This window comes from Poecile atricapillus, chromosome Z, assembly GCF_030490865.1.
Source record: "Poecile atricapillus isolate bPoeAtr1 chromosome Z, bPoeAtr1.hap1, whole genome shotgun sequence".
Classification (NCBI taxonomy): Eukaryota; Metazoa; Chordata; class Aves; order Passeriformes; family Paridae; genus Poecile; species Poecile atricapillus.
The window spans coordinates 101,095,466-101,120,957 of record NC_081289.1 but is presented as its reverse complement, the minus strand read 5'-3'; the positions used below and the strand labels follow the sequence as shown (position 1 = coordinate 101,120,957).

General features: G+C 41.5%; 1 protein-coding gene across 4 annotated transcripts in view; it reads left to right on the top strand.

The window, feature by feature from the left end:
• The window catches only part of NRG1 (neuregulin 1), a 176,566-nt gene that overhangs the window by 25,903 nt on the left and 125,171 nt on the right, over nt 1–25,492 (top strand). For 3 of the 4 annotated variants that reach the window (XM_058827560.1, XM_058827557.1, XM_058827558.1), the window contains exons 2-5: nt 4,095–4,272; nt 11,077–11,201; nt 19,131–19,181; nt 22,025–22,075. In XM_058827560.1, coding sequence (XP_058683543.1) covers nt 4,095–4,272; nt 11,077–11,201; nt 19,131–19,181; nt 22,025–22,075 — 405 coding nt within the window. The remainder of the gene's footprint in view (nt 1–4,094; nt 4,273–11,076; nt 11,202–19,130; nt 19,182–22,024; nt 22,076–25,492) is intronic. The other variant, XM_058827562.1, reaches the window with a different exon arrangement.

Here is a 25,492-nt window from a genome sequence, read left to right as displayed (position 1 = left end):
CTGAGTGTGGTTGTGTGATAATATTTTGCAGGTTTCCTGTTTAATTTGTTCAATGTGTTGAGCTTCCATGCAGATTAACTATACAATCAAGCACTGAAAGTGAGGAGATTGATGTTCTTTGCCAAACTCACAAGTCTGGGGAGAAGAAGTTATCTGCACTCATACATTATCAGTGAGTCTTTTGCAGAGAGAATATGGGAATTTGTGTTCCTTATCTGCAATGATATTATGTAGGGCAGCAGACATAAGTTTCTGAAAAAAAATTGCTAACAAAATGACAGGTATTCAAGCCATCTTTATACTGAAAGATCTTAACACCTTGCTTGCTTTTGCCTGTTAACTCCTTCCAACTGTGTGGGGCTTTTGCTGACACAACTGCTCCACTGCTTTGTGTTCTCTCCCTGTTATCACCCTTGTTGCTTTCTTAGAAAGTCTGTCAAAGCAGGGGAGGTCCATGGGTCACAAAGAGGCATCCTGACTGGGTAGTGTGAGAAGCCTGGGTGCCTTTCTGTGTGTCTAATTGACTCTTAAATGTGAGGCCCTACCGCATTTTGGCACAAGGAATACAGATAAAGTAGATGCCCCACCACATCTTTCATTCAAGCAGCTCCTCTTTCAGGGTACTTCCACACTTAGTTTATGCTGTTTCTTTTCAGGATTTGTCTGTTTTCTTTGCTCCCTGGCCCTTGTCATTCTGTGATAGATGGCATGTGTAAGGGCTCTGCTGCTGCCGTACCAGAGCTGCTCACAAAGGCGCTGCCCAAATAGTGGCCTGTAGGAAATGCTGTGAGGCTCCCTTCCATTTTTCTTTTGACTGAGTCCTTGTGTCCCCGATGGCACTTCAACCTCTATCTACAAGTAGGAAATGCAGAAAGTGTTTTCATCTCACTTCCTGCCTCATTCCTGCCTGCCACAGGCAGTCTGACACAGTGGGCAGAAGCCTGGCCAGCGGCAGGAGCGGTCCTGCGTGACAGGCACAGCAAGAAGAAGTGGAAAGGAGCCAAGCTGGCAGGAGATGCTGAGAAGACAAAGGGGGAAGGGGTGAAGAGGCAAGGGGAGGGTGGTATCAGGAAGAGCCATGTCTAGTTATCATTATAAGCATTTTTGTCTCTTCGAAAAGCATTTTTACCCTGCAGACAAGGTCCTGTCTTACCAGCACCATAGAATTGGCACAGACTGTGATGAAAGTCAGCTACCTCTTGCAACAGTAGAAGCTGTAGCTGATCTTGATCCAAGTGTACAATGCTGTAGTTTTATCAGCACAAGCTTTCTCATATGCCTGGCAGGTCTGATTAACTTCTGCAAAACTGTGACTGAAAGGAAACAAACATAGTGTAAATGAAAAGATTTAAAAAAACCAAAAAAATTAAAAAAAAACCCAAGAAACAATCTCTTTTCTGTCATGTCTGTGAACAGCTTTTACTGTTTTCCCTGGAGAGCCTGCATGCTTGGACAGCAAGTTACTGTGAATTAGTGAGGGTCACTGCCATTGATTAAATCCTCTTTTATGTTTCCCGGTAACTCCTGAATTATGGCAAGAGTTGAGCATATTAATTTAACACTTTTCTTTTTTTCACTGACAGCTCTGATGGAGAAAAAATCTGCAAGTCATTTTGTGCAGATAATACTGAATTAAAATTAAAATCTGGAACAAAATGGCATCTCTCTTTTATTCCCAGTTTAATATTGCTATGTTGAAAGAACAGTCAATAACTAGTTGAACTCCTTAGCACAAAAATGTTCATCCTTGCAATTGTAGTTATGCTTTTAATTTATGCATGATATAGACTAGGACTATAACAAATGAAATATAGGAAAATTGTCTTTGTATTTCAAAACTCTGCAGCTCCTTTTCTTACATAGTGACAAAAGACTGTAACTTTAACTCTTTAATGACAGAATGAAACTATTAGCATAAGCCTTAGTAGTAAGGGTCTTACTTAATGATAATTATTTTTGTTGGAAATTTTAAAAATTATTATTTTAAAAAAGTAATATTTTGTATTTAGACAATGTTTACATGTGTTCTTATATAAATGTGTAGATATACAAGTACACACTTAAAAAGAGTATGTATTTTGTATTTAAACATATTGGTTTCAGGATGGTGTGTGGGCACTTGTTTTTCCAAAATCAAAAATTGTTTTCATAACATTTTGAGAACACACTGAAATTTCCAAAATTATCCAGGACAGTGGGAGAAAATGGAAACCAACAGATGAGAAGATTTTCTTGTCATGAAATGCTGGGTCTTTACCTGATCCATCCCAGTGCCACCCTGACAGACGTGCCTACCCTGTGTGTACAACACCCATGGTTGCCATTCCCAGAGAAGTCTCCCTTTCAGACATTTTGCTAATGTCTAGAACACTTCCTGCCAGAAACTCGTCCACACCTGCAGAGGTGCATGGGAAAAGTTGTCACCTTCCTGTTAATCGGAAGTTTTTTAATTATGGAAGGCTACTTTGTCCATTTTCTGTCTTCTCTTGGTGTCACAGCAGGCATCACCTCATTTGGTTGCTCACGGCAGACCACATTTTCCCAAACACCACTGTTTATGCTGCTCTGGGCTCAGTTTCCAGGAAATTAAAGGTTTCCCTGTGCTTTCCTGGAGTGAGAAATTCCCCTTACAGGTGGGACAGGCCACGCTGCTGCCTTCAACAGTCACCCATTTACTGGACATGAGCATATCAGTTCTTTATTTAGGCTTCTCATAATTATGGTTATGATGATGCTGCTTGTTTTTTGTCTTATTGGAATAATAATGAAGGGAAACTGATGTCAGCAGGTCTCCACAAACACACAAGGAGCAGATACCAAAACATAATCAGGAGTGTCCAGTTTGTTAGGACATTTTCTTGCACCGACTCTGTTGGAGACCTTTTGGTGTCTCCTTGAGTGCTCATGGTCTGCATGTTATGGCGAATCATTTGACCACGGTGGCTGTTTGTGGCCTTGGACAATATTACAGCTGTTCAAGAAGCAAGATGCCCTGCAGCTGGAGGTACTGTGTGGCTGTAGTGACTCCATGGAGTCAGGCGGGCCACAGCTGAGCAAGGATGGGCTTACAGGCTATCACTCATCAGCAGACCAGCTGCAGTACCTCATGTCAGCCCTCCCTGGTTGTGTGGTAAAGGTGTTATCTTAGAGGAAACAAAGTCAAGCATAGGTGTTTTTCTTATACACTGGAGCACAGTAGTGGCTGGTTTACAGCTAAAGCACGGAGTCAAACGATAGGTAGCATCTCAAAGAGGAGCTGCATCTTCTTGTGAAGCCTGTGCTCAAAGACTAGTACTCGTGTGGAATATTAGAGGTCTATAACTTAGAAAGCCTGAAATGGTTGGAGATTTACAGATACAAGAAACATTATTGCTACGACACGGTAGAAATTGAGATGCGTCAGCTGGAGCCCTACAGTGTGTTGGCCGAGCCTTTTCAATGCAGTGTCCCCTTCTGGATCCAAAATACCCTTAATTGATATTGATTCTGTTGATGGGCTTCCAAGCTTGTATTTTGCTTCAGGGAAAGGATATGGCCAAGCTGAGGTTTGAGGTAGGTGTATAATGTGGATTATAATGTCTGGCTGAAGCAAAAGCCTTTCCCTGAGATGAGGAAGTCTGTAGTATTTATGCTTTTACCTCCCTGTCTGATCTGATCTGTTGCACCTGGAGCCTTTGGGTAGCCCAATTTCATAGCAATTGAAATTAGTAAAGCAGCAAGATACTCTCTTTGCCTTTCTGTGTTACCAATCAGAGGTGCCTGCCACAGTGTGCTGTCTTGTGCCTAGGTGCACACAATCAAATAATGTTGTTAGTCCTCCATGCTGTATTCAGGACCAGCACTTTGGTTCTCGCTGTGGCTTGCAGGTTTTAAGACCGTCATAGGAGAGCTCCAGAGCATCAAAGTAGGCTACCATTAAATGTGCCCTTTTGCTTTTAGGACAATATAGATCTTTGTTTTTCAGGAGTTTTACAGAAGCATTGCTACTCTGGTTGGGGTTTCGCTCTCCATGGCTTGCCTAGCTCAACTTGAGTTAGCGATGTTTTCCCTTTCGAGGATGGCCTAATTACCAGCACATTCTTTTATTTTTTTAGCGGTGCCCCTCAAATTGAAGGAAATGAAAAACCAAGAGGCTGCTGTGGGTCAGAAGCTAGTGCTCAGGTGTGAAACCACTTCAGAGTATCCTGCACTCAGATTCAAATGGTTAAAGAATGGGAAGGAAATAACCAAAAAAAACAGACCGGAAAATATCAAGATCCCAAAAAAACAAAAGTAAGTACAAAGTAATACCTTTCAAGTGGGGCTGGGAGGGCTGGGAAGTGATATTCACCAGAATGCAAGCACTGAGGTTGTTAAATGCAGTAACACAAAGCTGAAAGCTATGAGTTACAGAGGAAGAGAATGTAAGAAAACAGAAACCAGTATTATTGTTCCTGAAAGTATGAATGAAGTGTGAGTGTGGTATAAATAATTCATAATTAATTTTCCCTTTTCAATTTCTGTTTGTTTTCTGATAGCCAAAGGCTATGATTTTAACCGTAAACTTTGGTTAAAAAAATAAACTGCTAACAAGTAACAACTAACTGCTAAAAAGTAAACTGCTAACAAGAATAGAGGTACCTTTTGTTTATTGTCTAAAATCAAAAAACACTTAAAATCACCAAAGAATTTCAGATTTTGAAATGTTTTCAAGATTTTCTTTTCCAGCAGTTTAGTGCTTAGGAAGGGCCAAATGCTGTCCTCGTTAGCTCTGAATGTCTTATGCAAGCATGCAGTAGTCCTTTCCCAGAGTCATTCCTGCACTTGCAGGACAAGGCACTGGTGTAGCAGATGTCAGACAAATAGCAAAGAGTGCAAATTCTGCCCTCCTTTCTGGTGGTAAGTGCCCCTTACATGTGACTGATGACCAGTGCCAGAAGATAGACTGGTGCCTTGTTTCTGCAGGACAAAACTACACAATGCTTTTACTTGCATTGAGGCAGGAGAAGGCCTTTGCTTGTCTCTACCTTGTTGTTTAGACTAAAAAGTTTTAATTGTCACCAGCTATGAAAATCTGTTTGAGCACAGTCTTTCAACTCTGACTTCTGCTCTCAGTAGGCAGAGCAGCTCTCTGGTGCATCATGCCATGCCGTCCCTTCATTCAAGACACAGAAGAATGCACTCTGGAAGAGGCTTTTCTTTGTGTTCAGGTGCCCCCAAGGTGTTTAGTGCCCCTATACTTTGTGTCACGACTCATCTCACTACATGAAGCAAGCCATAAACAAGTAGATATTTGACTTTTTAGAGTTATTCAGGTTAAAATTCATAAATCCTGCCCTCCTTGGCAGTTTCTTGTACCCCAGCCTCAGGCACAAGGTGAAACATAGAGCGGGACAGAACAGCATCACCACAGCCCCCATGCCACAGTCGCACAGATGTCAAGAAGGAACCTGTGATGTCTCCTTCCAGCATTTGTGAAATGGAGCTGTTCCAGGTGGCAGATAGCCTGGCAAATTGTCTGGACTCATTTGCAGAGCCATATGTCTCCGTCAGAGTTGTATTTTCAATCAATTCTGTAAAGAAAATGTTCAGATCAGAGCCTAGCCCTCAGCTTTCCCAGCAACACAGTGCTGCCTGTGAGGGGCAATCAGTATTTTCTCCACTTGCATTTTGGCTGATGCTGATTGACCAAGCTCACTGGGGCTAGGATTTCACCTTCTGGGACTAAACATTACCAGTTCAACATTGAATCAAGGAAGTGCCTTTTGCCAGCTCACCTCTTTGTGGGTTTTTTGCCCCCAAAAATCTTTGAGGAGCTGTGAGAACCGAAACTGATAGCTATTGATTCAATAATGATGCATGTGGAATGTGTGAGACTCTTTTTCAGCTTGATGTGACAAAAAGTATTTAAACTTCCCCAAAAGATACATAATGAAAAAGATTAAAATTGTGCCTTTTTCTGGAAGATAGACATATGAAGTCATCTACACTAACCATAAGTAGACAGGGTGCAGGCTTTGACCTGTATTTAACACATTTGTGCTTCCCCAATCACAATGATACCATGCACTGCTGGAATTTCTCTCCTGTGTTTTAGAAATGTCAGTGTGGAATGGAGAAGCACTTCCAGTTAGAGATGTGCGAGTCACTAGCTGTAGAGTACACAAAAGGAAAAGACAAGGGATGTCTGCTGATACCTGAAGGGTATTCTTTTGCCTTCCTACTCTGACATTTTAGTTTGGGGACGTGTCATTACTTTGACATTTCTTCTTTTGCTGTTCATGTGTGCATCTGGGACTGAGTAGAAATGAACAGCTTAAGAGAAAATAGATTTTATTTTGATAAAAAGTGGGACAGACACATGTTGTGAAACTAAAGAGGAGGGGAAAATGCAGTGTAAATGAACGCATAAAAAGATGTGCACATTTCTAAGCAAAGCCATGTTAAAAAGATCCCATTGTAAATTAGAGGAGTATCAGAGATCAAGGAGTTTTTTTCCCCACTTATGTTCTGGGGTTTTTTTCATGATAGCACACTGATAAGTGGTTGTCATGTTCATATGCTTCCTTCGTGTTACACAAGAATTTTAGCGTGAATTTTTCATTATTACCAAGTGTGAGAAACATCAGCTACGAAGGTTAGTGTACTTGATACACTGCCTGGGATTAATGTTTGTTTTAAAGTTCAAATGGCTACATAAAACGTAAACTATGTTTCTGAAGAACCGTTAGCATGCAAAATACCACAGTTTACTGACATCTTCAGTGCAAACACTTGAAAATAACACTTTCTAACATATTTTTTAAAAGCTTACAAAGTTATATGTAGTACTCAATGGCCACTGATTTCTGTCAATGTAGGATTTTGCAAGAAATCACCCTTCTTTTGTGTGATGGCAGAATAAAATGTGTTTGTTGTTGGAATGAAAATAAAGGTTTCTTTTATTTGGCTATGTAGCCAGAGCTAAAGCTAAATAGCTTTAGGCTTTTTAACAACCTACAAAATATCTGGCAGTATGATGAAATGTCTATCTCAGAAATTGAAAATGAATTAGCTTTACACCTGAAGTGTAAAAAAAGGTAATCAGCATCAACTTGGTGGTTTGGGGCACTGATTAGTACTGGATATAGGGATTTGCCAAAGTGGAGCTGACTTTTTTTAATGTTTTAAGAGTTTAGAAGACCCTGTGGCAATGTAGGCTTCTTCAGCGCTTAGCCTTCCAAAGACAGCTTTGCATGTCAAGTGGTTTCACTCCTCTAAGCTCCCTAGGAGAGATTCAGGGTGTTTGATTCAGAGAGTGCAGAGCCCCAGTATGTGATGGCCCCACCTGGACTACTATGTCCAGCTCTGGGGTACCCAATGCAAGAAACACGTGGACCTGTTGGACCTCTGAGTCCAGAGAACAGCTGATCACAGGGCTGGAGCACATCTCCCATGAGGACAGCTGAGAGAGTGGGGGCTGTTCACCCTGGAGAAGAAGAGGCTTTGGGAAGACCTTACAGCACCTTTCAGTGTCTAAAGGGTGTCCTTGTCCAGCAAGTGGACTGGAGAAAGACTTTTTGCAGGGATGTGGAGTGACATGAGGAGGGGGAGTCTCCTTGAACTGAAGGAGGGTAGTTTTACATTAAGTATTAGGAGGACATTTTTGACTGTGAGTGTGGGAAGGCAAGTGGCACATTGCACAGAAAGGCTGTGGATTCCCAGTTCTTGGAAATGTTGAGGCCAGGCAGGATAGGGCTTTCTGAACCTGGTCCAGTGAAAGGTGTCCCTGTCCATGGAAAGTGGGTTGGAACTATATAATCTTTATGGACCCTTCCAACTCAAACTGCTGTGATTTTATGCTTCTATGACAGTATGGCAGGTGAATCACACTAAATGGCTGTATTCCTTCTCATTACACTGGAGAGTCAAGAGAAACTGAATGACTTTAAATTTTAATGAAATGCATTTAAAGCACTCACTTTTACCTCTAATTTGTCAGAGTAAGAGCATGCAGTCAGTGAGTTTCTGCTGTTGATTGCTGATGATTGATGAGGCCATGATTGGTTGATTTGTGTGTCCAGGCTCTAAGCTATTTCTTTGTGACAGTAGACATTCAGAAAAAATCAGGCCCCAGACAAGAGCTTTTCATCTACTAGCTAACTTACCCATGGCTGTCTTCTACTATAATAGCATTTCATTTTTCTTCTCTGATTTCAAATGCAGGTGAGACCTGTGCATTATTGGTTTGGGCAGTGTGCTGTACACGTCAGGTGCTCTTCTTTACACATAGAGAGACTCACGTATCAGGGTTGGGGTGGTTTTTTGTGGCAGAGACAAGGTGTTTGACACTTCTAGATGATAGCTTTGGGTGCAGTAGTGCACGAGGAAACTTTGTAAGTGCCCTGCACCTTGCGCTTCATCCAAGCTTCGCCTGGATATTTGCCTGCAGACAGGCAATTCTGGATGACAGATGGAGACTGGAAGCAAAATGAATTCAAGCAATCAGATAAGGTGGGCTGGTACTGCACTGTGCAGTTGTGTTTCTTTCCCCTTCATGTATGATTACAAGCTCAGCAGTGTCATAGTGGCAATGAGCTAAAGATTCAGTAGAAATAAGTCCTACACGGAGTGAAATTTTTTTGGAGTAGCATAGTACAGTTTGAGAAAAGGACAAGCCTTTGAAAACTAAATCCCTTATCAGGGGCTTTAAGTCAGTGCTGTTGGAGTACTGCATTGCTAGGAAACTGCTTCATTTACAGCCATTAATGAGTCATCATCTGCTCTGACTGTTTTGAATTCTGTCCCAGTACCTCTCAATGATATTTTTAAGGCTATAAATATTCATTTTATTTCTCCTGCTCTCAGAGACAGAACTCCTTACAGGGATTTTTTTCTAAAACCAAGAGTAAATTTGGCTTGTTAGAAATGGATTTGTAAGAAATGTTGATGCTTCACCTATTTTAATATAAAAATAAAATCATAAAAGGAAGACACAACTCCTTGTCTTTTCCCATATGTATCAAGTAAAACAAAAACAATAAAAATAAATGTGCAGGGCAAAGAGTTTCTTCACAAAGCCAGGCAGGGAACAAAAGCAGTTTGCATCAATATTACCTAATGTATGGAGAGGACTGCAGCACATATGGGTGTTGGCATTAAAGTGATGTAGCTGCAGCTGTGCTTCTTTCCTTTTCGCTGGATTACAGTGAATTCTTAAAAACACTGTTTACATTTCCTTTTGAAGCTTCCTATGGCTACAATTCTCTCTCCATCTAGAGAAGTGACTGCAAGTATGGCTGAGAGGTAACCTGTTGCAATATAGGAAATATCACATGTCCAAACAAGCTGTTAGGTGGTGTAGAGCACCACACCATGTTCTGGTCAAGCCCTCAACAGGCTGTTGTGAAGGCAGATGGCTGCCAGTTAAATTAAAAAGCAGGCCACTTTTACTGTTGTATAAGCATAGCTGTTAGTCAGGTGTAAAATTTTCACACAAAGCTACAGTAGCATAAAACTTTTGAGTGTCTCTGTTCCCTTTACCACTTTTTTCTCATGTATTCATGGTTGCCACGAGCTAGAGTCTGCTCTTGTACGCCATCTGAAGTGCAGTCCAGTTAACTAATTTAGCACTGGGAGCTGGCCTCTAACAGTTCCTGAGAAGGGAGCCCAAATACTCAGCTATTCATTTCTTTACCATTTGAGAAAACCTGAGTAAATTGCTAATCCTAGTTTGGCTGCTCCTCCCTCTTGCAAACCCAGTGGCCTCAAGAAAGCAGTCCTCTTTCAGGACATGGGGAAAACTCTTGTGATGCAGATTTCTGGCAGAGAGAGGTCCACCTAGCACAATGCTTTCATTCCATGAGAACTGACTCCTCAGCAGTAGGAGTTTCACATAGAGGAGGGAGGGCTGAGCTGCTAATAAGCAGATGTTTGGGGAGCAGATAACAGATGGGATAGTGTCCTGTGATGGAAGTAGGGGCGGCTCACAAGGATGTGTTGAAAAATTACATTGAACGTTTTGGTTGCTTCAGAAGCCCACACCTCTGCAACAGACCTGTTTGTGGTCTGGACCAAGCCCTGTCTGCACAGATAGTCAGGAGACATGGCAGTGCTGAAGCAAAACAACTCCCCAAACATTGTTTAGCTCAGTGGCCATGGTGGTGACTGAGCTTTTAGAGTGAGCCACCGCTGCCTCCTGGGGATCAGCTCTTCAACTCGGGGTGGGCCAGCCTAGGGAAGCCAGTGTTCATATAATGCTGAGTGACTATTCTGTAGATCAGGTTTTATGACAGGCAGAAATTTCCCCAGACCACTTCTTTTAAACAGTAACTGGGAACAGCATTAATGTGTGCATTTTCCCCAAGCTAGTCATTCTCTGCAGTCTAGATAATGGGATTATTGCCATCCTGTGAGTTGGGGACCCCATGAATGACACAAGAACATGTTCCTACAAAATTAATGGGTAGGCAGGAGTTCTGCATTTGAAAATCTAATCTTAAAACCTTGGAGACTGATTAAATTACATCTCTGAGCCAGGAACAAAATGTAGTTTCATGCAAATTGTGCTCCTGCCCATGGGTTTTTTTGGGTTTTTTTGGGGTTTGGTTTTTTTTTTTTGTTTTTGTTTTTTTGTTAACACTGGAAAAGGATTTACTGTTGGGGCTTCAGAGACTGTTAAAGACTGTGGCATGTTCTAATCTCATGATTATTTAGTCAGATGTTAGATGTTAGTACTTACCCAGAACTCTACTACTGGTAATATGAACCTGTAGGGAAGGATAATCTATTTTAATATTACACCCATTTCAGTGGCATCTGGACAGCCAGCATTTTGGCTGAGAGAGGGTGGTTGTTCAATGGTGGTTTTCCAGATTTCTTTTAAGAGCACATAAAAGCATAAGCAAGTATCTTCATTTGGGTTCATGAATATGCCTGTTTTTCAGCACCCTGTAAAAGATTTTTATTCTCATCCCTTCTTTCAAGCCTGGATAGTGTCGATCTCTCCTTAAGAATGGAAGACTCTCTGTTGAAAGGGGTTAGAAAAAAAGTGTTTTAGTTGATGCAGTGACTGTTACTCCAGTAGAGGATGTTTATACTTTTTTTCTGATTTTACAGGAAATACTCTGAGCTTCACATTTACAGAGCCACGTTGGCCGACGCTGGGGAATATGTATGCAGAGTGAGCAGCAAGCTAGGAAATGACAGTACTAAAGCCAGTGTTATCATCACAGACACCAATGGTAAGGCTTGACTCATTATTTTACTGTCGCATTCAGAAAGACCATGCATTAAAGATGCCAGCAGGGCAAAGGGCTAAGGAGCAGGACAGAGCTTGGCAAGTGAAGTGGAAGTGAAAGCTGAAATCTATTAGGTGTACTAAGAAAAGTACTCAGCCCTGACTTGTCTGTTATGTAGTTGAGATGCTCAATTTGCTTTACAAGCGAATGGAATGTCTGCTACAGATCTCTGGACAGATCAGCATTTTCTGGGTAACACCAAGTCTAAGACACTGTCTAAATAGTCAAGATCAGAAAAAGATGAAAGGAATATTATTCTAATTCCTGTTATACACAGTGGGCAAAGTTGCATTTAACCTGAAACTGCTAAACCAGCACTTCTCACTTTAAGTAATATTTGTATTGCTCTGATCGCCACCATTTTTACTTTCACATATGTTGATAGGTTTTTCTTTTAGTTTCTAAAACAATAAACACAAAGGCATGAATATATCTGAAGGGAAATTATTCAAAGGCTTGACTGTGATTCAGATACTTTGATTCAGGTATTGTGATTTAAGGTTATTTCCTGAGTAGTAGAACTTCTCATGAAATAGATGGCATTCAGACTTACTCAAAAGATTTACAGTTCCCGTAGATTGCTGTTTTTGCAGGGCTTATTTGATTTACAGGGCATTCCAATTGGTTCTGATGAAATTTTGTGTTTCTCCTGTTCTGCTGAAATTCACTCTTTCTCCTTTGGAAAGGCAATGAAGGCAGCAGCTCAGCTGAAATATTTTTTTCCAAGTGTGGCTTTGACTTACTCAGCTCCCATAATTCAAACTCCAGTGTCCAGCCAGTTGTGAAGTATGAAGCAAACATGCCCTCATTATCAAACAAAGCTGAAGTTCTCTGCATGTCATAGATGAGTTAAAGATGTTATAGCAATGTGAATTTACCAGGCATGCTTTTCTGTTCCAGATTTCTGTGCTCTTAAGTGGGAGATAGGCATTTACATAAACAGAAAAACAAATGTAAATCTTTTCCAGTGGGATTTGTCTTTGTCTATCTGTTGTTTTGTAATCACACAACAATTGCTTGACTGTATTCACTTTGTGTATTTGCTATTCTATTTCATCAACTAAAGAATCTCAAGTGCTAGAATTTCATTCTAGCTGTATGGTATTATAATCATAAGCAGATGTCAGGAGACTGATGTAAAAGATCAAGTGTTATTTACTGGAATGTTACTAAGATGAAAAATGGGTAGGTCTTTTTGTGTAGTTTTGTAGACTCTCTTGGTTTCCATGAATACAAATTTTGGTTGCTCATTAGCTGCTTACATGGAAAACTCCTATACCATTTTATAACTCAACTGTAGGCACTGTGCCTAGGCAGCGATACAGATAAATTCTAAAAAAAAACAAAACACATTTTCTATTACTTTCTCAGACAAGGAACAGTGTCATGGGAGTGCATGCAGGACCTCATTCCTGTGCTGCATGACATGGATTTTTCAACTTTCTTTTGGGCTATGCTGAATGGCTTCAAAACACTCGCGCTGCAAGGGGGCAGGAGCTTGGTCTCAATAGAATGTATTTGTGGCAAGCCCTGTTATGTGCATCCATAACATATATGTTAAAATCTATCTAATTGTGTCATGAAGTATAAGTTGTTTAAAACACAGCCATGCAAACACAGGTCAAACTGAAATCTAGTCTAAAAGTGCCAGCTGGCTCTTGTCCATAAAGATCTGAACTGGAAACTCAGTGATATCTGAACTGGAACATCTCAGTGATATTTGATCATCTAGACTCAGGCATGGCAGCATTCATTGGTCAAATAAATCAATCCTGCATATTTGGTTGTTACACATACATCTGAGCCCCCTCTGCTTACTGTTCCTTACAAATTACCAATAAAATTATTCATCATTTTCCTGCTAATGGTGGAATTTTCCACCTGGATTTGAGAAACAGCATGGGCAACATCTGGCGACTTAGGAGCAATAGATCCTTACAGCCTCAAAGGGCAACATCTGCCTTGCAAACAGGGATAGACCCCCTGCATGGGTGACCTCCTCACCTCTCCTTCCCCCATGTTCCCTGACCTCTTCCCCTTGCTGGCTTAATGACAGATTTAGGATCCAAACTCGTAATGAGCCCTGAAGGGCAGTCATTACTCTGGTCCTGTATAGCTGGGAGGTCCTGCAACATTCATAAGAAAGAAAGAGTTTAAAATTAAAAGGAAAAACTGAAACAACAAACAAAAATCCAGCATATTTAACTCTTACTTGTTATTACCTGTTAATGGGCTTTTGAGGAAGCCCTTGAGGTCTAGTGTAGCCCAGGAGTCCCTGTAGAAAACTGAAGTGTGGGTATCTGAGAAGGCTGAATCTCTCAAAGTGAGGCGAGAGATTGCTTTCTTCAGCCTCAAGCAGATAGGGTAACAGTGAGGTAAAGAAAAATGCAGCAGAGGGCCTGACTTTCTTATGGTGATACTGGTCTGCTCTGCCATGTGAACCATAACTTAAATTATGACCTTTAATTTAGAGACCTCACCTGGTCATATTTATTATGCGTGCCCTGCTGCTATCTGCAAACTAGATCTTCTTTTTCCTTTGTGCTGGTTACTTTAAGAGTGAGGGGAGACGAGGTAAAGGCCTTTCTGGGAATTATTTTTATTTCCACTGTAAGATTAGTGTTTTTCAGTATCTAAAGAAAAATCTGGGTTTAAATTCCCTAGAATTTTGTCAAACTAGGACTGTTTCAGTTGAAATTTCAATTACTGGCCTATGCCATGAAAGAGAACCCCAGGGCCAAACCTAAGGTCTGTTTGTCATTGTGCCTTGTCTCTAACATCAACTACCAATGGACGCAGGGAAAAAACATATGAAGAGCAAGGCAAATGTGTTGGGGTTTTCCCCCCAAGAATTCAAAAAGCCATACATTTACCACCAGGTTTTCTGATTTCAATTCCCTACTCCAAGCATAGAAAAACTAGTGTTTCTCAATAAAACAGTTGTAAGATATTTTTGTTGTTTTCAGTGAGCAAAGACCTTAATTTTTCCTGATCTAATTCTCTGAAGTGGTAAACTTTTCTGTCTAAAACAGTAATATTCAAAGCAATATAACTCCTGTCCTTCTTACTGTTGTTATAAGTATTGTTGCTACTTAAAACTGTCAAATATGCTCTTGTGCAAGTTTTTGCTACACATAAACATGAACAGACACTCCACACAAACTCTATTAACCTACATAGACTTTTAAATTGTCTCGTTTAACTGAAAGAAATATAAATCTTTGTCTGTGGAGCCATGTGTGTGGATTAAAACTGCAACAGATACAAAAATAGCGAGACAAACACAATTTTTACGAGTCTTAATAGCAAGTGAAAGGAGATATTCTGCTTTCTTTTAAATTTATAATGAATGTAACTCACCCACAGGATATGAGCTTCCTTCTCATTTTCATTCACCCATATTCACGTATGCTCCCCTAAGAAAGATTCTAATTGAGGTCAGAATAGAGGTATGAAGTTCTTCTGGTGTTGTATAAATAGTACACAAGTTTGCTAATTCAATAGTAACTGCTTTATTGTGCATCCTAATTTGTTACTTTTCCCAGGCAAAATTCTTGCAGTGATTTTTTCAGGGATTTTCTCATCAGCATAGGACTTCTGTGCTTAATAAATAACACTGGCAGAATACTTCACACCACAGCCAAAGCTTTCAACTTGTTCACAGAACCCTGTATTTAGACAACTAGCTAAGTGATATATTTTTGATGAAGAGTCAAGCATGCTCTATCTCTGTGTGGTGCCAGTCTTTTCCATTAAAACCTGTTGGCCTGATTCTTTTGCCTCTCTGAGGATGTTTTCTGTGCCCAACATGTTTCAGGGTGCAAAACAGTGGATCCATATTCCAAAAGCCAGAAGTCTGCAATGCTGGTTCTGCTGGGTTGCGTGCCAGGTGTTGGATGAGCGCTATTCCTTGATGTCTACAGAAAGTCAGTGAATGTAGTTTGACTCATCAGTGTGGATGGCTGAGACAATTTTGCCTGAGTTGATAGCTACAGGAAGTACTCAGGTGATCTGTTCATCTATCTCAATTGCAGGCAGAGGACACCCTCAGTAAACTCATTAGCTACACAGTGGCCTGTGCAGGCTTCTGGTTTTGCATCCATAGGACTTGGAGTAGTAGTAACAGCTCCAAGTTGTGCAGTAATCAGTAAGGATCTGATACTCATCATTCGTTCAGTTTTAATTTGCTCTTCCTCTTCTGAAGACAGACAGTAGCTTAGCTTCAAGAAGATTACTGAGAAATAAGTAAATAAAAATATCTTATATCTAGTACCCATAAAGCATGTGACAAACTATGAAATACTTCAAGTGCAAAAGAAGTCCCTTCTTCTGTCCAAGATTAGATTAAAATAGGGGCTCAGGATGCCTCCTCTCTGGCAGGCAGCCTGGGACATTGTTTTGAGCTGGCTGACATGATGAGTCAGATTCTCACCTGGAGCAAATCAGCATCCTTAGACCAATGTCACTGATTTGTTCTTAGAAAGTAATGTGGCCATCACTCACTTTGGTATTGCAACTCCCCTAAGAGTACTCTTGAACCTTTCCTTGCAAGTTGACATACTTGGACTGAGGGCAATGCTCTTTTAATCTGACTCAGCTCAGTAGTTTCTTGGAGGAAAAAGGGGGAAAGTATGGTAGTTTGAAGAAACTAAAAGTTACTTCACTTCCTGTGACTCATCACCCTGTATCTTTGACCATGTATGCCTGCATGCCTCTGAGGCCCCAGAATACGGCCTTACCAACTTTCTACACAATTACACTTTGCTCTGCCATCTATAGGCCAAGTAACAGAGATGAAGAAAGTGCTTCCTTTGCTTCAATGTGTATGTTAGCTTGTATATTGTATATTTGTATACTGTTTGTATAATTCAGATGATATCACCCTAATAGCACAAACAATTCAAAAGACTTAAAACATACAACACTGCCAGAAAGTACACCTCAGGATGACAAAAAGCTGGTTTGAAGCTCTAACTACCTATGGTGTCATGGTGTCTCAATCCTCAGCGGAGCCCGAGTTGGTTTCCCTATCAGGGTTCTCAGAATGACCACCTGCAAGGCCTGAACTAAAACCTATGAGATCAACAAAATCCCTTCAGCTTGCTCAAGCAGGCTTTTATGCAGTAGGCCTGTGACAAACTAATTGGGGGGAAAAAAAGCTGTGAGGGCATGGACAGAGCTGTTCACAATAGCTGTAAGGCTCTTAAATATTTGGTTATCCTGGAGGTAAAGTTTTTGGCTGAGGAGGAGAAGGACCTCCTGCCTCAGAGCCATACAGCAGAGCTTGTTGCCCACACAACGAGTGGTCTCCTCTCAGCAGCCCAAACAAAGCCCTCTGTCTGGAAGGATGGATCAACATGTCAAGGCCATCAAGGGGGTGCTGGGAGTCCTGCGTGAGCTGAAGGAACTCTATGTCAGACTAAACAGGAGAAGATACTGCTGGCCTGAGTACTAAGGAAATAGGGCTGAGAAGCTGCAGAGGCCTGCTCTTTAAAACATCCCCAAACAAAGATGTCACATGGATTCTGCAGTATTTTTACGTAAGTAAGCCCCTGCACAAGTATACTCAGTTTCAAGAAGTAGTACTTCACCAAGACTAAGTATTCCTAGAAGTGCCAGGGGACAGAACTGGTTGTAGCCTCTGAGGTAGCTGTTGTTCATGGGAACTTCATAGGAACATGTGATGATGACGACAGGGCTGCAGTCTGCCATCTCCATACCCTAGCAGACTGCAGCAGCAAAAGTATTATGATTGAAAAATGGTTCCAGCTCTTTCACCTCAGGCAAGTACTGATGGCTTGCTATGAGAAGTGTCTTTTTGTTTGCTTCTAGTGTTCAGATGGCTTATCATGTGTATCTGTGCTAGCCTTCCCAGGCACTGTAAAACGCCTTTCTTACTGCTGTGGTGTACTGTGTGCAATAAGAAATATACACAAATGTTGTGTCTTCCAAACCTTAGCATCAACTGTCAGTGTTGCTAACACGAATGTTACTAGTTGGGTTTGATAAAGTGTGACTTTGCCACATGTTTTCCAAATGTGTTTCTCAGCACATTTCAGGTGTAGGAGGCTCTGGCTGTATTTTCCACTGGCAGGGAAGCTTCCCGTCGGCGTTTGTACTAACACAGCTGGGTTGGGGAGGTGCCAGTAAGAAATGCTCCATCAAGCTCAGCACAGGCACTAAATGGAACATGGTTTCTTTAATGGTAAAAGAAAAGCTTGCTCCAGTTGTGCCAGATGCTGAGCTACACAGCTGTCAGACCTGTTCCATCTCCTGATGTGACTAAGAAAGGTTAATTGCTCAGACAACCCAGCTGCCATTACAGACAATACAGAAACTGCCATTATACCCAAAAAATGGTCCAGAAAGCTGCCTGGCTACAGGCCACTATGTTCCAAGACCTAATGCAAAGGTTTTGACCTTAAAAATTTTACTTATGATACACACTTTTATGCCATGCATCACTGGCTGCCAAGGAAATGCTGCATAACCTGTTCTCTCCCATTAGTGAGATGAAACTGGGATGTACTAACTAGGCAAATAGTACATTTGCCAAAGAAAGCTGGACCAAAGTGGAAAAAAAAAATACGAAAGAAGAGCAATCAAGTAAGAAGTTATAAAATACAGAGTTGATATCAAAGTTTAACAAGAGGGATGTTGAAGTGAAGGCAGTTGGACTAGTTTTGTCTCTGGTCAAGTTTCTGTAAACTCTGGAGACAATGAGCAGAGAACCACTGGAATCCAGATTCACAAAACAGAATAAAACCATTCCAGAGTTTCCTTTTCCTAAATCTCTTATGAGGTATTTTCTAAATTCTGTTTGTTTGACCAGCTAGGGGATTCTTGGCGTACCTTGAGGTTTCAGAGCAAGACTGTTTTCTTGGTATTCAGGGCCTTTCTCCAGCTGTAGAGTTGAAACTTGTGCAGCTGCATTAAACTGCACCACTTAATGTCTGAAATGCATTTTGAGAACTTGGGGAGGTCCAAGACTGTTAATGAATACAACTGAAGAGTGATTTGTTCACACCTAGGAAATTGCACACAGTTGTGGTTTGCAGGGACAGCAGAGCACTCACAAATCAATGCTGTCATTGGAACAAGGTCTCTGTGCAAGTCTGTGAAGCCTAAACAAAGGCTTTCTACATTCTGCTTTTTCCCATCTGTGCATTTTGCATTAGCAAAGATCTAAATATGGCAACATCATCCCTCTTAGCTATCATCTGGTTCAACAAGTAAGTGCAAGTAGCCCGTGCCAGTATGTAACTAGCAATAGTGTATGGAGATATACATAGGACCAGCATGGAAGAACAACTTTTCCCATCTCTTCAGCAAAGCAACTGCTTGATTTCTATCACAGAGCCCGCAGCAGTCCATGAGGGATGGGGTTTGCATGTGTGGCTCAGAAGATTTCCCTGAAGTGGCAAGTGACACTATTGGATGTACTTACCAGCAATTCAAGTGATATGAACAGGGACACGTCTTTGCAAAATTTAACTGCCTAGAAGCATAAGGAGTGAATAGTCACACTGACGTCTTCCAGAAAGAGAGCCATCTGTATGATTTCTCCTGTTGCCACTGATCAGTTATTCCCAGAGGAAAATGAGAGATTGAACAACTGGCTTCTTTCAGAAGAAGCAGGCTTTTTTTCTTTAGTCTGCTAGTAGGCACCATCATTTTTTTTGTTTTTTTCCTGAAAAGAAACTTCTGCAAGTTGATATCTTGTTGAAGCCTCTGCCCACTGAAGCGAACTTGGAGCTTGCTTCTTTGAACACCTTTTTCTTCTTTACCTTGTCCATTTACCTGGAGCTGAATACTGTTAGAGGATCATCTGACACCATATTATAACTCCTTGTTGCCTCTTGTGTTTTCCAGAGAGTACCAGCAAGATACCAGTATCAACAGAAGTGACAAAAACTTCTTCACGTAAGTTGAATTAAGAGTCTTTCTGTCTCTTTCTTTTCATTTCTTCTTGAAATTGCTTCTACAGCTCTGAAACACCTCCTCCTTCACAGAGAACAATTCATCTACATCCAGCAGCTCTGTTTTTGCATATCACCATGCATGCTTGAGCTACTTCAGGAACCAAGAAGTGAATGAAGAAGGCTTAAGCATACTTTTTACTATCCTGGGGCTGTATTGAAGAAGCTAATTTGGCCTATAGCTGTCAGGCTGCAGCAGCCTGAGTGAAGAAGTATTTGTGTTGTTAGGAAAAAAAGCTCTTACCTCCTTCTCCTATAAATCCTAGCAGCTGCTTTTGAGTTTGCTGAGTGTATAGGCATATTGATGTGTCCTCAGGAAAGTCTGTTGCCTAGACTGCTCTGCTCCTTAGGGCTCTTCATACAATTCCTGACAGCTCTGCAGGGTCCATGAGTGTAGACAGGTAATTCACTGTCAGTAATTTAACCACTTTTGAAGCTGCCTTGGCATACTAGGAGCCTTCTCCAGGTGGTTTCCTTTCAGGCTGATGGAATTTGCTTTCAGCATCCTTCTTGCAGTTACAGATTGCATACTTCCAGAGTTACTCCTGGAACTGACCCCAGAGAGAAGCTGCTTTCATTATTTAACTGTTAAGAGTTACTTTATATATGGCCACAATACAAGCACTTGTCTCTGCTGATGACTTTGGCTGAGACAATTGTAGATAAACACGTATAAGCCGAGCAACCCAAGGATTTTCAAGATGCACATACCCTCCTTGGCAAAGAGGCTAGGGTCCTGCTAGCTTTTTTGGGAAAGCTATGTCTGGCAGGGATGGATTTTAGTGTGAAATGACAGTGTTTGTAGGCTAGATCAAGGAAAACAGTGTGATTGCCAGATTTTGCATTTAGCATGCCTGCAGCCTTTCCTTTGATGCATCTGTGTGTGTGGCGACCTACTTCTGAAATCTTGGCATTGCTGCCTGACAGAAGAGAATGTGCCCATATTCTTTCATGTTCTCAGTGGGGCCTGTCACTGGTGCTTCACTGGGGATATATGAGACCACATAGCTAATAGCAAGCGTCCTGTAACCATTGGAACCATTTTTGTTCAAAGAAGGTGACACGCTGCTCACTGACTCCACTGGGCTTGCCTTGCCTTCTCTCTTGTGCAGCAAGAATACAGTCCCTGCACTTTGCTGCCTTCTTTCCCATGAACTAAAGTTCTTGTTCTTGTGCCGTCTCTTTCCCTGCTTAAGTCCCTTCAAGTGCCTGCTGTTACAGTACTGTACTCCCCTTCACTGCTATTGTGCCACTGGAGAGGAGGAAGCTGGGGTGTTCAAAAAGCTGGCTGCATTCCTGATGAATCTCTGCACTGGCAGATTTCATGCCAAGCAACACATCACGGTATTGTTCTCAGAACAGCAAAAAGCAATATGTTTAGTGGCTGCTTGTTTAGGTCTCTCCACATGGAGCTCTAAGGAGGTCTTTGATGTGTAGCTGGAGCAGAGACCACCTTAGTCCCAAAAACAGCCAGGTGCTGTTTTTCCTGCTGTTCTATCCCCGCTCTGGGTCCAGACCATGTCTTTCTCTAACACTTCACGAGTTTCCTGGTGACCAGTAGTGCCTGGGGTTTTGGGCACTGCCGATTATTTTCAAATGAAAATAATTAATTAGTGTGTTGTTTCTTTACTTGAAGATAGACTGTTGTGAAATGCTGGGGTTCAAATCACCAGGCTCTAGATCTCTTGAAGTACTGCTACAGTTACTTTTTGATGATAAGAGGACTTACAGAGCAGTATTAGTTTTTAAAAGTGGGGTTTTTCTGCCTAAAACCAGGCTTTGTTAGACAGCAGATTCATCTTTTCTGTGTGACATCACTCTGTTTCACTACAGAGCTTGCAGTATGCCTGACCTGCTCCCTAGAATTCACAGACTGGCTGTTAGCCACCCGTACTTCAAACTGGCACATCACATTGCCACCTTAGCAAAGTATTCTCTCTTAAAATTATTCCCTTCAGTTGATAATACTTCTCCAGACTTCTTTTGAATTCTTTATTCATGCATGACACCATATATGATTTTCTAGATAGTGAAAGCCCATGAAGCCACCCAAACACATGGCTCTTAATTGCTGTGTGGTTCTGGTTCTATAGTTCAGGAGGTTCAGACCTAGCTTCAGGCTACCTGTTTCTTCTATAAACTTTTCTGAGTGCTTCCTTTGTGTGATTTGTGCTGAGGTCCATTTCCTTCCACTGTCCTACAAGATTATTGACCATTCTTTTTCTTTTCTTTGTAACCACTTTGGGGCTGGTTCTATGTCCCATTTTGGTCTGGAATGTGTTCTGCTTTCCCTTCCATCTACAGCTCGCTGCAGAGGTAGTGGCACTCATGGATCCTCATCTCTTTCAAGCCACAGAAGTCCTTAACTATAGCTGTGATAGACTGAAATTCCTTACTGTTCAATTGGAGTTATGTGAGAAGAAGATAAGAAGCTAGTGCTTCCTGGGTCAGCATGTGGAGCTTCAAGACCTATTGCTTTCCACTTTCTCTGATGCTGTCAGAAACAGCTGAAAATTTTATTCTGCCAGTTTTCTCACGGCCTTTCCTCCCAGAACTATGGAGCATTTTTGCTATAATTGATTATTCACAGTGCGCCTAGGACATGCTGAACCAACTTTGAAGTTCTTTGCTTTCTCAAGCTATCTCATTTTTTTCTCTGCTCTGCTGGGTTTGTGACTGAGGAAAAAAAAAAATCTCTACTGGGGAAAGATGTTCAGGCTCCTCCAGTACAGTGCTGTAGCTGTGGCTGTATTCTTACAACTTTATTGTTACTTCTGTGTGTTGCAGAACCCATTCTTAGGATACAAGCTTCAACAGAAGGAACAAACACTTCCTCCTGTAAGTATACACAAGTTGTTTAAATTATTGCTGGCAAGACCCTCAAGTATATTTCTCCCTTCCTAGATCAGAAAAAAATGTGCATTAAGAGATGAGGAGTGACTGGGTGGGATTTCTGAACTACAGGTGCAATTATTATTTGTTATATATTATTAGAACTCTCAGAGACATGCTCTTGGTATGTTGAGGCTCAAACACCTTCCTTCAGAAAGGTCAAATGGAAGTTTGGGCAGGGCAAAGGAGGAGGAAACCACACCAGTGTTTCCTACATGGAATTCCCTTCTCTGCCCTCCCCAGCCAATGTACAGCTTCAAACACCATCTCCTCTGCCTCCAGCAGCCCCTGGCCCTGTGGTAGCTGGAGCACCTTCAGGTCCAGCCATCCCCACCTGGGTGCATTTCCCTTCATCTGCATGCCAGCTGGTGCTTGTTAGAGTTCCTTGCACTCTTTCTTCTGTGTCCCACTACCCTTAGGAAGAAGATGAGGAAGGTCAGGACATTGTTTTGTGCGTCTTCCCTCAGCTGGGATGGAGAGCCAGAAATGGTTCTTTCCTAGGAAGGAGAGATTGTCTCTCTGCTTATCTCAGGAGCACACTGGGAGCTGCAGGGATCCCAGTGGGGAAAATTACTCTTTTCTTCCTCAGTGATGATGCTTCCCGGGTGTCATGGGGTAGCTTTACCTTTAAGATAGTTTTGAGAGCTAAGGAAGTTGAAGCTGCTGGTGGCTGATGGGAGTCTTTCCTCCTGACCAATTATCGGTCATTTCTAAGAATTGACAGCAGTTTTGACCATTAAAACATGGAGTCAACTTGTGAACACCCCCTTAAGATGTACAGTCAAAGCTCTCTTGTTCTCTTTTGTTTCCGGCTTCTGAGAAAGTAACGAGGCTCTGTCTTGGCCTCCTCCTGCCCCCCCTCCAGCCCGGACAAGGCTGCAGAGGACGAAAGGAGGGGGGAAGGGGGTGGGGGGGGGGGGGGGGGGAGAGAAGAGAAGCAGAGCCAGCCAGCTTGGTTTAGTTTTCAGTTTCTGCTGCTGGACTGAAACCTGACACCATGAACTCCTGCAGTTTTTTTAAGACTTTAATTCTTTTACTACCTGGATAAAATGTACAGATTACTCCTTTTTCCCAGAAAGACAGAGAAAGAGAGACAATCAACATGAAGAAGACATCATAAAACCACTAAAAACAGTGAGGAAAAGAGTTAAGTTTTAGATAGGAAAGAGAGAATAAGGAGATGCTTTTTTTAAGCTGAAATACCTTTCTGTTAAAGCTATGGAGATGGACAATAGTAGTTTAAAAAGACTCCTTTAATTCATGACAGAGTATATTGGGAGGAATGGAGTGTTCAAAGTTTGGATTTTGAGCAAAAAGTAGAGTAATTGTGATACAGTGAGTTGCTGGAACTGAGTGAAGCGAAGACTTGAGGCCTCTTGAGGCAATGAGAAAACTGTTTCCAGGGAAGCTCACAGAGAGAGATGAAGAGGAGTTTTGCTTTTGAATAACTCATCCTTAAAATGACATCCCTAGACTCATGGCCCATACATACCTCAGAGTGATGTGAAATGGGAGGAGAAGAACTGATGACAGATTTCCGGGCAGCTGACATCAGGGAAATACGAAACTATAACAGAAATAGTTTTCTTGTGAGAAACTCCATAGATTAGCAGAAGGAGACTTCTATTTCTCTACAAAGACTGATGAAAAGACTCTAGCAGGAATTGGAACTGTTTTTAACCACCAAAGTTCTAGAGTTTTTTGTCTCTATGTTGACACGTGTACAAAGGAATGGTCAAGTAGTGAGGGATAAAAGGGTTTTCTGGAAGTTTATTCTAGTGTTCTTATTCTTGTGGTTTGTTAATAAACTGTCTTTATTCCTTTTAAGTTTTCAGCTCTTGTTCTAATCCATATCTCACAGCAAGAAGTAAGTAATTTTTTTAGTTACTGGTTTAAAACCACGACACCAGGGAAGCATGCATTACAGCCATTATCCTATACATTTTTTCCCTTGAGAACCATTAGGAAGAGACCTCCAGTTCTTTACTAGAACCAAATCTACCATCTATCAGCCTGGTTTTTGAGCAGTCTGGAAGGCCACTTCATGCGGTCAAAGTCAGTGGGGTTGTGGGAGGTAGGGTGTTAATCTTGCCCTAAAGCAGTAAGTGTTGCCAGCTGCTAAGAATAGGATGGCAGGTGAGGTGGACCAGTGATCCAATCCACCCTGACAGTTCCAGGGCTGCTATAAAATGTGTTTTATAGCAAACTATACATGAAAGTCTTTAACTCATATCTAATAGCTACTGTAGCAACACCAGGAGGAAAGGTCAAAGCCATATCTCCGTATTTTTCTAGATTTTCTTCTCAGCTACTACTCTGATAATTTTTAAGCGTGTATTGAAAGAATTAGAGAAATCTGATTGGTTATTTAAAAAGCTTTCTGCCAGCAAAATTAGAAGATTTGGATTTTGGCCTCCTTTTCCCCTTGATGGCTCGCAGCAGAGGAGGCAGGAATAATTCCTGGAGCAGTTTGAAACAGTAAATCCTCTCTGTTCTCAGAAGCATTAATTTATACTGGAGTTAGTACCATTCAAGTCACTAAAATAGGTGATGGAGGATATTGCTGCTTATGCTAGGTAGGAAAAGCAGGAGGCAGCCAATGTTTATAGCTCGCAGATGTGAATGTCTACTCGCACTACAGAGTGATGAGGGACTTGACTGTGTACTTATTTTAAAGTTCCTTAGGGATTTTCTTTTTTAAATCTTTGTGGGACATGACCATTTCACACTTGTCACTGTCAACCTTGTAGCGGCCACAGGAGATAGAATAAACTGTGTCCTTCCACTTCTCAGACAATGGCAGATGTTTAGACAACATGCCAGCACTGTCACTGTTGGCCAGACACTGAAAGACCTGAAAACAGCAGAATGATTCAGTAGGTTCTCATCCCTAGGGCTTTCACAAGAGAACAGACATGTGTCATGCTTTGCTTCTTTTGGAGTTTTAGGGAGAGAGATTCAGAGAGGAGGAAGTTTAGAAAAAAATCCCACCTTTGTAAGACCCTCCACAGTTGACATCCAAAAGATCCCTTTTATGTGCACGTATTGCTACACTCCTCAAAATCAATTCCACTTGGAGAGTGTGGATCTCCTTTCTTAAAAAAAAGGAGAAAGAGCAGCCATTAGGCATTCCAAGTTTCACATAAAGGACTGGTAATCTGCTTGAGGGGTTACTAATCCAAGAGAGAAGGAAGGAAGGAAATTCATGATTTTATGTTCTGTTTCATAATGTGTGACTTTTTGACACTGATCACTAATGCTTCCCCTAACAGGTAGAAATACTTCCCACCCTCTGTTCTACCACAGCCCAAGGATTGATTCATATATATTTATTTTGTACTGTGTAATCACAGAATCAGAATT